The 15,834-nt window shown below is 38.4% G+C and overlaps 4 protein-coding genes across 8 annotated transcripts; 3 read left to right on the top strand and 1 right to left on the bottom strand.

The window, feature by feature from the left end:
• Nucleotides 1-91: 91 nt before the first annotated feature.
• Nucleotides 92-5,291, top strand: LOC143366576 (small G protein signaling modulator 3 homolog). 2 transcript variants are annotated; one of them, XM_076807703.1, is made up of 14 exons: nt 92-616; nt 978-1,159; nt 1,240-1,338; nt 1,415-1,578; nt 1,661-1,871; nt 2,649-2,779; nt 2,857-3,090; nt 3,160-3,254; nt 3,340-3,485; nt 3,557-3,654; nt 3,722-3,901; nt 3,971-4,407; nt 4,480-4,640; nt 4,708-5,291. In XM_076807703.1, exons 1-14 carry the CDS (start codon nt 548-550, stop codon nt 4,898-4,900), a joined length of 2,400 nt encoding a protein of 799 aa, XP_076663818.1. In that variant the 5' UTR covers nt 92-547; the 3' UTR covers nt 4,901-5,291. The 2 variants fall into 2 exon arrangements, with proteins under 2 accessions (XP_076663818.1, XP_076663826.1); XM_076807711.1 differs by having other exon boundaries at nt 106-616; nt 3,986-4,407.
• On the bottom strand, nt 5,210-8,097 carry LOC143366586 (glycerate kinase). Of its 4 annotated transcripts, none has more exons than XM_076807725.1 (2): nt 8,032-8,097; nt 5,210-7,503 (listed from the first exon to the last, which is right to left on the bottom strand). In XM_076807725.1, exons 1-2 carry the CDS (start codon nt 8,094-8,096, stop codon nt 5,349-5,351), a joined length of 2,220 nt encoding a protein of 739 aa, XP_076663840.1. In that variant the 5' UTR covers nt 8,097; the 3' UTR covers nt 5,210-5,348. The 4 variants fall into 4 exon arrangements, with proteins under 4 accessions (XP_076663840.1, XP_076663858.1, XP_076663848.1 ...); XM_076807743.1 differs by lacking the exon at nt 8,032-8,097 and adding an exon at nt 7,603-7,846; XM_076807733.1 differs by lacking the exon at nt 8,032-8,097 and adding an exon at nt 7,597-7,846 and having other exon boundaries at nt 5,210-7,500.
• A 2,693-nt stretch (nt 8,098-10,790) lies between these two features.
• Nucleotides 10,791-11,826, top strand: LOC143366659 (histone H2B). Its single transcript, XM_076807897.1, has one exon. The coding sequence runs from the start codon at nt 11,411-11,413 to the stop codon at nt 11,780-11,782; it is 372 nt and encodes a 123-aa protein (XP_076664012.1). The 5' UTR covers nt 10,791-11,410; the 3' UTR covers nt 11,783-11,826.
• Nucleotides 11,827-12,684: 858 nt separating this feature from the next.
• Sumo (Small ubiquitin like modifier) lies at nt 12,685-14,273 on the top strand. Its single transcript, XM_076807906.1, has 3 exons — nt 12,685-12,910; nt 12,984-13,109; nt 13,284-14,273. The coding sequence occupies exons 1-3, from the start codon at nt 12,893-12,895 to the stop codon at nt 13,416-13,418; spliced, it is 279 nt and encodes a 92-aa protein (XP_076664021.1). The 5' UTR covers nt 12,685-12,892; the 3' UTR covers nt 13,419-14,273.
• The last annotated feature ends 1,561 nt before the right edge of the window (nt 14,274-15,834 follow it).

Raw genomic sequence — 15,834 nt, forward strand, 5'->3', positions numbered from 1 at the left:
TATTAAAAAACCGTAAAAGTTCGATCGCATCGCGCACTCTAGTCTTCAAATGCGTATTGTAATAAACAGTTAATGTGTAATAAATCTTTTAATGTACTTAATATTAAACTAACGCATAATACATATTACATTGTTTCTATTAATATATAGACGCCATTTTCTATGATTTATAAAATAGCGGGCGCTTCGTATAACAACTTTTGATGGGTATTGCAAATATGCAGTAACATAATATAGTCAATTGTCAGTCGATTAATTGATACATCAATTTCTTACACCCACTCCTCCAAACGAATCATGTAACAACTTTTTTCCTTCCTCCCGTTCGATTTAAATATTTGCTGTGTTATCGGGTCTAATTATCATTGGCATCGTCAGAGGGCGAAGCAAATACGAAACTGTCAATAATGTCAACGCTATCCATGGATCACCGTTTTTTAGGCATCGGAAGTTTAACGACATCCACATAAATAGAATAACATAAGTTACAGAAAGGGCTTGAACGTATTAAAAAAGTGTAACAATAAGTGTACCCGATTTCAATAAAATGGATATTGCTAAGTCATTCTTTAACGTTCGCGATCATGAAGGTTACTTTGGGAAAGAGGATCACAGTGTACGTATGTTTATTTGCTTGATTTCAACGTGTCTACAAATTATTAATTAGTATAATAAATACAGAAAATAATGATGTACACGTTCCCGTAAGTAATTTCTGTAAAATAACGGTTAATTCGCACAGAACGTGATAAATGTTGACGCGCATCTGTCAGCTTGTTATCAATTGAAACTTGTAGCGAATTTAGTAACACGCACCGACTCTGCACTGGTGCCAAAAAACGACTTGGATTGGTTCATTCTTATAGAGATATCTTCGTTTCTATCAGAAACAACCAATCGAAGTCATTTTCTGGTACCAGTGCATAGTCAGTGCGAGGTACCGAATTCGCTATTACTTCTGTACCTCTGGATTCTAGAAAAAATTGGAGACCGCTATGTACGAAGAAGAAGTCGAAATGGAAATCACGGGATTACGCGGAGAAATTCTATCTCCCGCTCCCGGTGGCCCGTTCTCAGCTTTGACGTCATCCATGTGGCCCCAAGACATCTTAGCTAAATTAAACCAACCCGACGATCCCAATTCTCAACCGGAATACAGGTGGTCATGATAATTCACTTTCTCTAAAGTACCATATTCTCGTTCAGAAATTTGCAGAAATTTGATTTCACATATGTCAGGTTCGATGAATTCGGTTTCCGTGTGGAAGAAGAAGATGGACCAGAACAAAGTTCAAAGAAGCTGTTAGGTATCCCGTTCGTCGAGGATCCCCAACATAGGTAAACAGATATATATGCATAGTTGCGCCTACCGTATTATGAGTCGCAATGAAATTAAAAGACTTCACGTATTTAGATTACAATGGGTTGCTCTATTGGAATTCAGTCACAATAAAGAGGTGGCAGAGCTCTCTTGGCAAAATATAGATAGAAGGTTACCGCGTACGGATAAATTGCGTGAAATGGTCCGTCATGGTATACCTCACTCCCTTAGACCTCAGATTTGGATGAGAATGTCAGGTACTATATACGCGATAAACGTTCATGGAGTAAAACGTCTTGATAAAGATTGTAATATTTTATTCTGTGGGATTTACTACAGGAGCATTACAAAAGAAATGTTCCACCGAGATAATGTACAAAGACATAGTAAAAGCGTCGGGTAATGATGCATTGATGACCAATAAGCAGATAGAAAAGGATTTGCTCCGCATTATGCCTGGCAATGCGTGTTTTAGCCACCTTCACAGTACTGGAATACCACGTTTAAGACGTGTTATGCGTGCTCTTGCTTGGTTGTATCCGGACATAGGGTAATAGTACTTTTACGAGGTGTTAATGAGTAATGCCACTGTAGAGTCTGGAAAGGCAGCCTGATTTTGAGAATTTTTTATGCGAGTATAGTGAATAGAATACAAACTCTGTTTGAAGGCCTTTGCTGTACATACCTTGAAGTGTAATCACAATTTTTTTAAAAATTTTTTTACACGAATTGGCAGCGCCACAGCTCAACAAAAGAAGCTTCCTCTGAAAAACAGTCTTCCGCGGCCGGAAAAATTTCTCCTTCAATTTTTGTTCCAGAACAAAAAACCAATCATTTTGGAGTTTTATATAAGATTATCTCGGGAACTACACAAGGAAATGGAAAAATACTGTTTTTTGTAAGAATGCTGCGCGATTGAACAAAAAGTGACGTGAAAAATTGTTGAAACGTTTTGTTCAATTACGCAGCATTCTTACAAAAAAAACAGTATTTTTTAATTCCCTCGTGTACTTCCCGGGATAAGCTTATATAGAATTTAAAAATTGTTGGTTTTTTGTTCTAGGGCAAAAATTGAAGGACAAATCTTTCCGGTCGCGGAACCCTGTTTTTTAAAAGAAGTTTATTTTGTTGAGCTGTTTTTTTTTTTTAAATTATGATCATACTTCAAGGTATGTACAATAAAGGCCTTCAAACAGATTTTGTATTCCATTCACTATTCTCGCATAAATAAATCTCAAAATCAGGCTGCTCTTCCGGGCTCTACAGTGGCATTACCCCTTAATTCAATATTCATAACGCTATATAGTTATCCATTTATTCTGTGTAGGTACTGCCAAGGCACAGGGACGATAGCGGCTTCTCTACTATTGCTGCTGGAAGAAGAAGACACTTTTTGGATGCTGGCTACAATAGTAGAAGATCTATTACCAGCGTCGTATTATTCTTCAACACTATTAGGTAATGCGCTGCTAGCAGTATGCAATAAATAATAACGTGGAGGAGTAATCGTTCTTGATTTTGATAATACTTAACAGGTATTCAAGCTGACCAAAGAGTACTTCGTACGTTAGTATCTAATTATCTTCCTGACATAGATCATGTTCTGGTTCAGCACGACATAGAATTAAGCTTAATATCTTTACACTGGTTTCTGACTTTGTTCGCGTCTGTTGTACATATGAAGATATTACTGCGCATATGGGACATGTTCCTTTTCGATGGGTCTATAGTCTTATTTCAAGTTACGCTTGGGATGTTAAAAATTAAAGGTATGTATTCGTGGTGGTGTTCTTTTTGTAATATTCATACGATCATAATTATATTTTTTATCCCTTCAGAATCCGAATTAAGGCAACTGGAAAACTCTGCCCAGATATTTAATGCTCTTTCGGATATACCAGGGGATATTGACGATGTCGATCAGCTGTTTGATGTGAGGCTATATTTTAAATTTTCAATAAAACCTTTGGTAACGGATGAAGAATCATTACTGTACTATAACACCGTAATTTCTTTAGATATCTTTGGAAGTGAGCGGGTCATTAACAGACGTTCTAGTCGAAACTCATAGACGTAGACATTTAGCATATTTAATGGCTGATCAAGGAGGATTAGTAGGTAATCCCGATGCCGTACCAAACTTACCAAAGCAACACCTGAACAGGTATATTACGCGATATTATGAGTACATTTAAATATTATTACGGTTCTTTACAATCATTTATATTTACGAAGGCGTCAAATGAAGAGAAGCAAATCAATGCTACAGACATTCTTATTTGGAAGCTACGAGACTGAAGACGATGCAAAGTCAAAGAACATTCGTCAAACAGGTACCACAAATTTACACAGTTACTATATTTTTATTGCTTTAATGATTATGCGTTACGAATACTTCAGAGATATTAGTGGACTTGAGGGAAGCTGTTTTACAAGTTGCCAGACATTTTATAAATGTCGATCCGAAGTTAAGTAATATTGTGCTCATAGCGGATTACACTATGGAGAGCCACGCGAAGGATCATGATAATTATATTAATGTATCGCGTACTAGAAAGAGAAGAGCTAAAGCATTATTAGGTATTTCGATTGTATATCATTTCATATTCTCGTGAAATGAAACGACAGTTTTACGATCATTATAAATAGCTCATTCTGTTGTAGACTTTGAACGGCACGACGACGACGAATTAGGTTTCCGAAAGAATGATATAATTACAATTATAAGTCAGAAAGATGAGCATTGTTGGGTAGGAGAGCTGAATGGACTGAGGGGATGGTTTCCAGCTAAATTTGTAGAATTATTAGATGAAAGGAGTAAACAGTACACGTGTGCCGGAGACGACACGGTTAGCGAAGCTGTTACTGATTTAGTTCGGGGAACTTTGTGCCCCGCTATAAAAGCAGTATTGGAACATGGAATGCGTAAGCCGTCGTTTTTAGGTGGGCCATGCCATCCATGGCTATTCATAGAAGAAGCTTCGAACAGAGAAGTGGAAAAAGATTTCAATTCTGTTTATAGCAGATTAGTACTGTGTAAGACATATAGGTTGGACGAAGATGGTAAAGTTCTAACACCAGAGGAGGTATTATTACTCGTTTAGAATTCTACAGTACGTTCGTTACACACAAATTTATGCATAAAATAATTATTTCAGCTACTATACCGATGCGTTCAATCAGTGAACTTAACACACGATAACGCACACGCGCAAATGGACGTGAAATTACGATCTCTTGTCTGTCTGGGATTGAACGAGCAAGTTTTGCATTTGTGGCTTGAAGTTTTATGCTCGTGCGTGGAAGTTGTACAAAAATGGTAACAAACGTTGCATAAAGTTTGTATACAATTATTTATACAGTTTATATGCCGCTAATTCTTTTAGGTATCAACCTTGGAGTTTTGTAAATAGTCCGGGATGGGTACAAATTAAATGCGAATTGAGAATATTGAGTCAATTTGCATTTAATTTAAATCCAGATTGGGAATTGCCACCTAAGAAGGAGCAGTCGCAACCGTTAAAAGATGGTGTTCGCGACATGTTAGTTAAACATCATCTATTTAGTTGGGATCTTTAGCGCACGATACAAGGAGCACCAATAACTTTTGTATTAAGAACTTCTCACGTATCAAATTCAACGGTATGGAAAGATAATCGCGTAGTACAAATCAATTTGCTTTTGTGCACACAAGAAATGTTAGAACGTGCAATTGAGGTGTTCGTGTCTCGACACTTTTACACTTGTATGTATTACAGTAAATTATTTGAATTAAGTCATAATTTGACTTAAATCTGAAGAACGAGATCGTTGAGTGGATAAATCTATTATATGTTTAGTAATTAATCTGATAATTAGTGAATTTTACATTTAAAAAGATTTCGATAATTACTTGGATATGTTATTTATTAAACATGTATGTGTGACATATTACATATAAATAATTTTAATATATACAATTTTTAATTTATGCTTAATCAATTTCCTTAAGGCGGTACTAATAATTTATCGCGTTTGATAAAATATATCACAGTGGAAGTTCTTTATTCTCCAAAAGATTCTTGGGTGGAAATTTTCTATCCCTACGGCAACATGGATCTGAGAGATTGTCGTCAACAATTTTTATATTCAGCTGCTTTGGCTTCTCTTTAACAACAACTGATTGTCTGTACCAAGCACTGGCCCAATCGAAAGCCAAAGGTGCTCGCAATCTTTTGCATTTTTCAAGAGTCGATGGATCGATATGTAAATCGTGCATACTTAACAAATTTTCAGTAATCTCCCCTTTCATAAAATCTATTCTACAATCGCAATGGCGTTTACTGATATAAATAAAGTGTAAGTCCATGACGTTAGTACCGCTAAAGCCAGTTTTTATTAAATCTGCACCGTTCTTGAATCGGGAATACAAATTATACGTATCGCTATCTTGCAAAGCATTTTCAGGCATCATACGCTCTATCTCCATTGTTAGAAGTATCAACGGGAGAGCATCTTCTTCGTCCTCTGCTTCTTCACCATTAGCACCATTCGCAACTTCATTTTCTGCTACTTCATCCCGTGGTTTTTTAGGTGCCTCCACTTTATTTTTTGTTAAATAACCACTCAGTTCTTGTTTTTTACATATCTCTATGGGCTTTTGCCTTTGTTCATATTCCTCTTGTTGTTTCTTGATAGCGTCTCTTTTCTTCTGTGCCTCGACTATCTTTTTCGATGCTAATGATTTTGCTTGTGCATGTAAATCATGAATCATGGGTCCAATAGCCGGGTAACCATACGCTCCTGCTGCGTCGGTTGGACCGTCTTGGCCATCGGTACCTGCGCTTAACATTATTACATCGTATTTAGCGAATCCGGGGCAAGTTTTTATCTTCGCCAACCAGTCCAGAGAAAAATGTAGGGCTAGTTCTTGATTTCTACCTCCTTTCCCTTCTCCTTTGACTACTACCGTCGGCTCCCCTGCTCCAATTAATACCAATCCCTCTTCGCTCAGATTGTCAATCATATTATAAATTTCATCGACTTTACTAGCTGACAATGGAAGTATAGGAATGTCTTTTACTTTGTCAAAAAAATCTTGTTTCTCTAATGCATTGTCCAAGGCGAGACATATTAAGCTCGTTATGTGAGCATATGCTAAACTAACATCGTGCACATCGCCCGTGACCTGGGTCCCCAATACTATCGGCGTAAGCTTGTTGTTAGCTGCTTCTAAACAGGCTGCTTCAACTGCCACTGAATTATTTCCCAAAACCACATAACTTACATGTTTAAATTGCTTGTTTCGACCTCGAGTCAATAGCTGACGATCCCTAAAAGTTTCCTTAGACATTACAAGTCTTTTCAAATCCCCTTCTATTTTTCCAAGTAAGTCGTACTTCCTTAACACAGCCATCACAGCTCTCGGGTCTTTGTTCGAGTACACTGTCGGGCCAGAAGCTATTAAATCTATAGGATCGCCTACAATATCAGATAATATCAATGTGATAACGGAAGCTGGATAAGCCATTCGAGCCAATCCACCGCCTTTCACCATAGATAATTTTCTTCTAACTATGTTAAGCTCTTTGATATCAGCGCCTGCATTTTGCAGCATTTTACATAGCATTAATTTATCATCCTGATCGATTACTGGTCTGGGCATATAAAGTAATGCCGAACCTCCACCCGATATTAACACGATCAAAGTATCATTTTCTGTCAGCGATTCTACTAGATCTATGATTTCATGCGTGGTCTCCAGACACCTTTCGTCCGGTTGATTGTTTACGCCGCCTTCGCGATACGTTACTACGCCAGTTGCCAATTTGGGAAAGAAGGATTTGTCGTCGGACTCCCACATGGCGTCTGTAGACGCGGAAGGAATGCTGACTATGCCCTTCTTCAAATAATCACCGAGCTTGTGCTCGAGAACTATCGACATACCCAAGACTGCTTTACCAAAACCAACCAGATAAACATTCTCTTTCAGCTCAAAACTTTGCTCGCCGATTTGCAATATTCCATCTTCGAATTTGACTTTATTTAGTATAAGAGCTTTCGGTGAAACTGCTTGAACGCCGGCAAGGTACATGCGCTTTAAAATGGATTTGGATTCTTCCAGGATTCTTGCATCCGTAGACATGTTTCCACTTGTAAATTTTACAACGTTTGGTAGGTTACATTTAAAGGGAACCGAACTACTGCAAAGATGTCAAAAAGTCAATGATGAATATGCAGAAGATGGTATTATAGTAGTAATACATACATTTGCGTTGTTAAGAGGTATTAAAAACACTTGCCTATATCGCACGAATTTACGCAATACTATTTTATAACGCATCTCGAAATGACGAAGACACTCTACGGATACATTCTAATCAAATGCGGTTTATCAGATAAACTTTGTAATGTAATTAATACGTATTTATAAATTTCTCACGTTTATTACGCACACATTTACGCGTTAATACGCGATAATTCGTAAGTTCAAGCGAAGTGACGTGATAATACTCTGTTTCCGCCTACGTTCATATTTTCTGAAATATTGAACTGTTTCATCCGTTTATCAATTGTATTACCTCGAAAGATAAATAATATATAATTTAAATGTATTTTTTTACTTCGTAGGATTGAAGATTAATCAAAACGATGCATCGCAATTAATAAGCAGGAAATTCATGGAATTACGAATAATTTATTAAATAAAAATTTAGTATGGAAAGAAATACGGTACATCCTGGAGTCTGGACCCGTTCGGCTCCTTCTCCGTGTTTTTGTTTTCCATTGTCACCATCGCTTTCGAACGCCGCGCCATTGTAGGCAGAAACCAAGCAGATGCCAAGCTTTTCCCTACGCGTCGTGAAGGGTGTTGCGTATTTTAGCGGTGATTTTAAGATGCGAACGCGAGATGGTGTCCGTGGAGCGCTGAACCTAGTGAGCCTCTAGGGAGTGATCGGAAAACGTGTATCGTCGCTGATTGGTTGCCGCTATTTGGAGCAAAATCGGAAATAGACAGAGAAAGAAACTGTAAACAAGAGACAGAAATACTGACAGAAACAGAGAGAGAAATACTGACAGAAACAGAGAGAGAAATACTGACAGAAACAGAGAGAGAAATACTGACAGAAACAGAGAGAGAAATACTGACAGAAACAGAGAGAGAAATACTGACAGAAACAGAGAGAGAAATACTGACAGAAACAGAGAGAGAAATACTGATAGAAAGAGATAGATAAACGTTTAGGTTATGTTTATTTCCGGTTTTGCCCCAAAATGGCTGCGGTTATGCCGATCACTCCCTGGAGGATCATTAGCTGCGGGTATTTCAAATAAAACAAAGTACAAGGAAAACTATTTATAAGTGAAACTTTGGAATTTTATTCTCAATATCGGTTCGAACCGTTCAGGAAAGCAGTTAATGAAAGAGTGCATGTAGCGTTTCGATGTATTCTCCGAGGTCCTTGCTGAAGTCGTTGGCCAAGTCTTCCTAGTCCTCCCATAGATCCTCGTAGTCCAATTAGGATGAAGGATGCATCAGATCGAAGCGGTAGGCTATCCTTCGAATGAAATCCGTGTCCATCTTTCCCTTCGTCTTCGGGTGGTTGTGGAAACTCAGTGGAAGCGCGCTTTTCCATTACGCAGCTGGATGCCCACGTAAGAAGAGAACTAGACTCTACTCCGAGGATTGAGAAAACAACCCTTGAAGGAAATTTATGACATCCTTAACGTCGCCAACACTTTTGGAGTCAATCGACATTCCTAAAGACTGACAAAGGACAGGGCCTTCCCAAATGATTACGTGACTTAGAAGAAACTCGCGATTCGTTTCGGGGTCTATTAAGTGAGACTCTGCCAAAGATCTTTCCCACGCATGCCATCCGCATCGCGTATCCTTAACAATACTCTCCTTGATCACACGCAAACGTCTGATTTTAAATTTCGCTCCTGATTTACATATCGATTGTATACAATTCCGTCGCTATGTCGCGTGGTCACGCAACAAGGGGGAACACAGTGGCAATAATGTGTGTGTGTGTGTGTGTGTGATGACGCCGTGCACGCACCAACCGCCACTGCCGTAGGTGCTAGGCAGTGAACGGCGGAAAATACAGGAATGATCAAACTATTTCGCGGAGGGAGAATAACCAATCAACACCATGATGGGAATCGAAAGCGTGGCGTCACTTGCCTTGGCTTGGTTTGACGGTGGCGCCGTTTCGTTTCCCACCTTGGCGTTGATTGGTTATTATATCCCCCTCCGCGAAATAGTTTGATCATTCCTGTATTTTCCGTCGTTCACTGGTGCTAGGAAAAGCCTGGCAACCCTATTCGAAGTGGAGTCACGTGCACGAATCTCCTTTCAATGTTTAGTTACTTCCATTAGTTTTACTTACATACCTGGAGTCGTCGACAGTCCTCAAGAAAACAAGGGACACTTAAAAAAAGGTACATAAATACCGAACAAAGCCTATATGCATAACAGTTTTGTAGTAAGTCACCTTCGTAAGTCTTGTGTATATATTCCCTACCTCCGCAGTCTACGTTGTTTCAAAGTGGCAGTTAGAAGTCGAGCGTATTTTCGGTCAGTGGGTCAGTGTCACCTTAGTATTGCAAGAGGAAATAGTGAATTGAGATCTTCTAATTTGTAAGTGAAATTTTGCTCTATATGTGCAATGTGTGAATCATAAAAGAAGTTCTTTCGTTTTAAAAGTAATTTGTGGCCCTGAAAAGGGCCATTTAGGTTTGTGAATCGGCTCAAGCCTTCTTCTCAGTTTTTTTTGGTAAAAGTGCTGCTTGGATGTTTGGCAAGACACCTCCTTCAATGATAGTGACTCCAGATAAAAGTTTATTCAACTCCTCGTCATTGCGAATTGCAAGTTGAACGTGCCGTGGTATAATTCTCGATTTCTTGTTGTCTCGTGCCGCGTTTCCAGTCAATTCCAAAACTTCGGCAGCCAGGTATTCCATGACTGCAGCCAGGTAGACGGGAGCTCCTGATCCGACTCGTTCGGCATAATTCCCTTTCCGTAGAAACCGGTGAATGCGACCGACGGGAAATTGGATTCCCGCTTTAGTCGAACGAGATTTTCCCTTCGAATTTGTTTTACTACTCTTGCCGCGACTGGACATGTTGCTCTCAAAAAATAACGAATGATGCGTGAAACGGATGCTCTCGGTATGATGCTTTCAGTCGCGCGAGTTTCGCTTTTATGCGTGAAGTCGCACCTGCTTGTCGACCAATCGGTGACGAGAACTGTTTCCATTGGCGCGGAGCTACTGAATCTTCAAATACCATTATTGTTCAATACTTTTGATAAATAATCATACTCTCGATTAATCTGACATTTGCAATGGTTAAAATTCTTAATTCGATACATTTTCCAATTTTATATTCTACTTTCATCGTAAAAACTGGCGTTTACGTATTCTGCATTTCAAATTATATAAACGGAACTGTAAAAATCATGTTATTCCTTATTTCTAAAATGTTTCGTTTATTTATTTACAGGATGGTCATCTGGTCACGTATCTCCATGGGAAAATTTACAGAATTAACATCTGGTCGCCAGCTGTAGGGTATAATTCCCACTGTAATACGTTAGATTCATTATAAACAGCAGAAAGAAGCGATGAGATTTTATAACAAGTTGTACTTTAGGAGCTCTTTCGTAATAATGCCGGAAAGGGAATGCACTTTCTCATTATGAATTCTTCTAAAAATTAACACAAACCGTATTCTTTCGGATTTTCGTATACGCGCGTCGAATTTCATATTATTAAAAGCACAGTAGAAACAAAAAGAAAGTATATATTTTAAAACCGGTAGTGGCGGTAGTTGGTAAAAAAGCCTTAGAAATTTATTAGGTACATCGTACATCTGTACAAAATCAATCCCATTGTGGGAATGCAATGGTAACACCGCCGCTCCAATCGCATGCGAGGAACGATTCACGGCACCACGCTGAACTCTGATTGGTGCGACGCTAGGAGTAGCCCAGTACATAAAAGGGCCGCGAAACCAGCGTACAATCATTCGACGCTCACAAGTCAACGAATACGATTCAGCTTTGAGTTTTCGAGTTCCGAGAAGATCACCGAACTGTCATCATGCCGCCGAAGATCAGTGGTAAAGCCGTGAAGAAAGCCGGTAAGGCTCAAAAGAACATCAACAAGACCGATAAGAAAAAGAGGAAGAAGAGGAAGGAAAGCTACGCTATTTACATCTACAAGGTGCTGAAGCAAGTGCACCCCGATACTGGCATCTCCAGCAAGGCCATGAGCATTATGAACAGCTTCGTCAATGACGTTTTCGAGCGCATTGCGGCGGAGGCTTCGAGGTTGGCTCACTACAACAAACGCTCGACAATCACCTCTCGGGAAATCCAAACTGCGGTGAGGCTTCTGCTGCCTGGTGAACTGGCGAAACACGCAGTCAGCGAAGGCACCAAGGCGGTCACCAAATACACCAGCTCCAAATAAGCAAATACATCTGCTGCTCTAAAATCAAACGGTCCTTTTCAGGGCCAACAATCATTTAACACGTGTGGAACTTTCCCTTTGGTTGATAAACCTATGACCACGTACATTCTCCTCTGCAGAACAATCCCAACAAACTATAGTTTACCTTTTACTTTTGCTGTTTATAGAAGTAATACGAGTTAGATTCTGTTTAGAGAAATTAGTCACTTATATTCGAAAATAAATTTCTTTACAGATTACCATTTAAGAAGTTAACATTCCCTAGAGTGTTTTTTCTTAATTTGTCCGGGGATTTTTAAACTCCGATTCCTTTTTGGCTATAAGCAATATTAAGTTTAGGTGCAATTTTTAGGTACGATTACGATATTAAATGTCGCAAAGAAACTGAAGAAAGGAAAGTGGGAAAGTTAGAAGATAGAGAAGTGATTAGCTATTCGGTTGGAATCCGTTCCACTCCATCAGCTTTCTTATTTTTCTATTACTCAGCCGCCTTAGTTTTGCTTGCAGTACGCTCAAATGTGTTCCGCTTTTTATTTCCATAATTTCATTATTCGTATCATTTTTCTTTTACTGGAAAGTAGTATAAAAGAGAAAAAATGGCGAACATAACAGCCAATTTAATTTCATTTATACATTTGTATATTTTCGTACTACGTTAAATCGATTAATATATAGATATAATTTAACTCTAATAACAAATTTACACACGTAATGATAATACATACCAATTAAAGTAATTTATATTTTCATACATCCGCTTTCTTTCTGCTGCAAAACTATTGACAATTTTTTTTTGGAAGCGTTTCGTTTATGTTCCCCTAAATAGGTGAGAAGTGACATAACGAAATTCCCTAGAGAGTTTACTTAATGACGGCCATGTTAGGTTTTTGAACCGCGTGTATCCCAATAACTTTCTACTACGCTAAGTACCAGTGTAAGATGAAAACGTTGTGATTAAGCTATAAAGGTGGGAGCGGGATTACTGCGAGTATCCATTTGTGTGTTGTTTGTAAGAATTTTAGCTAGCCGGACGCATAATCAGGCAATTAAGTGGTGGCCAGTTTAATATTAATCGTTCACAATAAAGCGTATTCGCGGTAATCTATAAACATGTCCGACGAGAAGAAGGTAACGCTTTATAACCTCAAAACCGATACACTATAATGATAAGTGATGATTGAAGCGTACGCTTTTTTTGTAGGAAACTAAAACAGAATCAGAGCATATAAATCTGAAAGTTCTGGGGCAAGATAGTGCAGTGGTTCAGTTTAAAATTAAGAAGCACACACCACTCAGGAAATTAATGAATGCCTACTGCGATCGTGTGGTGAGTCTCTGATTGTTTGGTGCGTTATTGTATCACGATATTAGACCATTCGAGGTTGCATCGCCTCGCAATAATATCACAGCCCCTCTTCGATTCACGTAGACTTGCTCCGTTCAACGAACAAACTATTGAAATTACTTCCCTTGTGATTACGAGTCCGTTGCGTTCCTACAGGGTTTAGCGATCGCAGCAGTAAGATTTAGATTCGATGGACAGCCCATAAATGAATTAGATACGCCAACAACTCTTGAAATGGAAGAAGGAGACACAATAGAGGTTTATCAACAACAGACAGGGGGAGTGTGTTGAGATTTAAGATTATTCTTCGATAGTTTAAAAATGGACTTGATAAAAAATTTCTGTTCCAATGCTTACTTTGGAAAAGAGGCATTAATTATTTTCTATCTTTCTTAATATAACAAAACATTTTATTTCATAATGATAATGTGGAAAAGTTGTTTACACTTTTTATATGTACCGAATCTAATACGCAAAAAATCGTCAAATCTGCTGTTCGTTTTATCTAATAAGTAATGTTTTTACACACATTTTATGTTATCTAATATCATTGAAAGTTTTGGGTTTTATTAACATTTCTTGGAATTGTCTTGTAATGTAAACCGTTTTGTCAGCTTGCCTTAATCTGTTCATGAATATCGGGAGATTCTATTATTCCTACGACGTATCGTTTCTGTTCACGATGATTAGGCTCAAAACAACAGGCTTATTGCTATGTTATTGTTGGCAGTATTCATTGCGAATGGGGGCGCATCGATCGCCTCTCACACATTTTCCACTATGTAGAGATAAAGGACATCTATATCATACAAACACATATTAACTTGCGAAACTTAAAATTCTTTGTAAATGATTTTCACAAAAAGGTTACAATGTACAATCTCAAATTCTTTTAATAAATCACACCATTTTAGGTATTTTCATTTATTATAATAATGTACAGACTGAGAAAGTAGCAGAGAGCATCGTTAGAAACTTATGTTAATATTTAATAATGTAGTTATGTGTCTAAAAAATTTGCCAAAATTTCGTTTACTTTTTGTAATTCAACCTTAGTATTAAACATTACACTTACTTTTTCCATGAAGTTAATGTTACTTTGTACATGAACAAAAATAAATTGTGTCTTATCTTTTCTACAAGAAATTGTTTGTTTCTTCGCTGTTTAAATATTCTGCATTTGATCTCGAGAAAATGAATTTACAGTATTCTACAGCCAAGAAATTTGATAAACTTCATAAATTGTATTTCATTTTCGTTTGCACGTTTAAGGTTTAAATTCCATTACTTCATTCTTTATGTAAGACAGATGTAAACAAAAATACATTACAAAATTCATTATAATTGTTGGAACTGTCATATATCCATTATCATAGAAATTTAATTTCGACTGATTATAAAGACTTTTTACAAGTCTTTATCTCTTTCCTGGCATTTGCGATATGCCGTTGTGGTAGGAAAAGAATTGACTCTGAAATTACATCTAGGAACATTTCAGTCTATCAGTAACTTCTCACCAAATCGTGAAATCTAATAGCCATCTACCGGTTACGTCTGTGAACTAAAACTCCCTTTCGATTTATGTAAAGGTATACAAATACGCATTCTTACGTTTTATCATTCATTCAACTTTAAAGTAGAGTAGTTGTATCAATGCATAGGTGAACGGAGCGAATCGTAGTCGCAGTGGAATTGAAAAGAGGGATCGGAGAGAAAGAGATCTAGGAATATGTTTGGTTTCCAGTTATCCCATTCGATTTCATCGCTATTCCTCTCAATTTCCCGTGATCGATGCTTGAAAGCGATAAAGCTTAACATTCATAGACATATATAGACGGAGCAGAAGCTGGGACTTTCGGCGAGGGGAACGGTAGGCTTGGAGGGGAAAAGGCAGAGGTCAGACACAGGCACGTCGGGTTAGCTTCGGAAGCATTCGGCATGCATAACCACTGCGTTACCCGATTTGCCTGTATCGCTCCCCTTACCGCGAATCTTACACCCCCCTCAGCTTACGCTTCGTCTATATATGTCTATGTTAACATCCGACATTTCTTTTGTGGCCAATTGCGGACAGTCTAACCAAATGCACGACGGAGTGGCCTACTTCACATGGTTCACATTCGTTTCGTGAATATTTCTATAATTTTTCGTGAATATGGTTCAGAAAGAAGCCCACACCATAGGCATCGGAGCATATAAACCACGGTGTAATAGACAGGTGTTCCAACTCCTGTCCAGAATGTGTGACTTTTCCGTCCTAGTTCTTCTGGTGGCCGGCAGATTTCGTGGCTGTTGTAAAGGCATTTACATATATATACAGGCCTGGTATGGAAATCCTACTCGTAGTGGAAGGAAACATGCCACGCATGCGCGTGATGACCCCGTGACGTCAAACTAATCGACGCCAAGGTTCAGTCAAATGACAGCGTCATGACGCGCATACGTGGCATGTTCACCCTCCATTATGCGTAGGATTTTTCTGGCAAGTCCATTAAAATCTCTACTAAACAATCTCATTAACACATATGTATATGCCTTCTAAGTCACAACGCCTCTCGCGGCGGCCAGGGGAACTAAACAGAAATCGGCACACAAAATCGCTGGGTTAAAAGGTACAGAGTCGGAACACCTGTATATTACACCGTGATATAAACATGCAGGAAGCATGTAATGGGCGAAAATGTTGATGGTGGTAGAAAGAGAAAAA

Source organism: Andrena cerasifolii, chromosome 1, assembly GCF_050908995.1.
Source record: "Andrena cerasifolii isolate SP2316 chromosome 1, iyAndCera1_principal, whole genome shotgun sequence".
Taxonomy (NCBI): domain Eukaryota; kingdom Metazoa; phylum Arthropoda; class Insecta; order Hymenoptera; family Andrenidae; genus Andrena; species Andrena cerasifolii.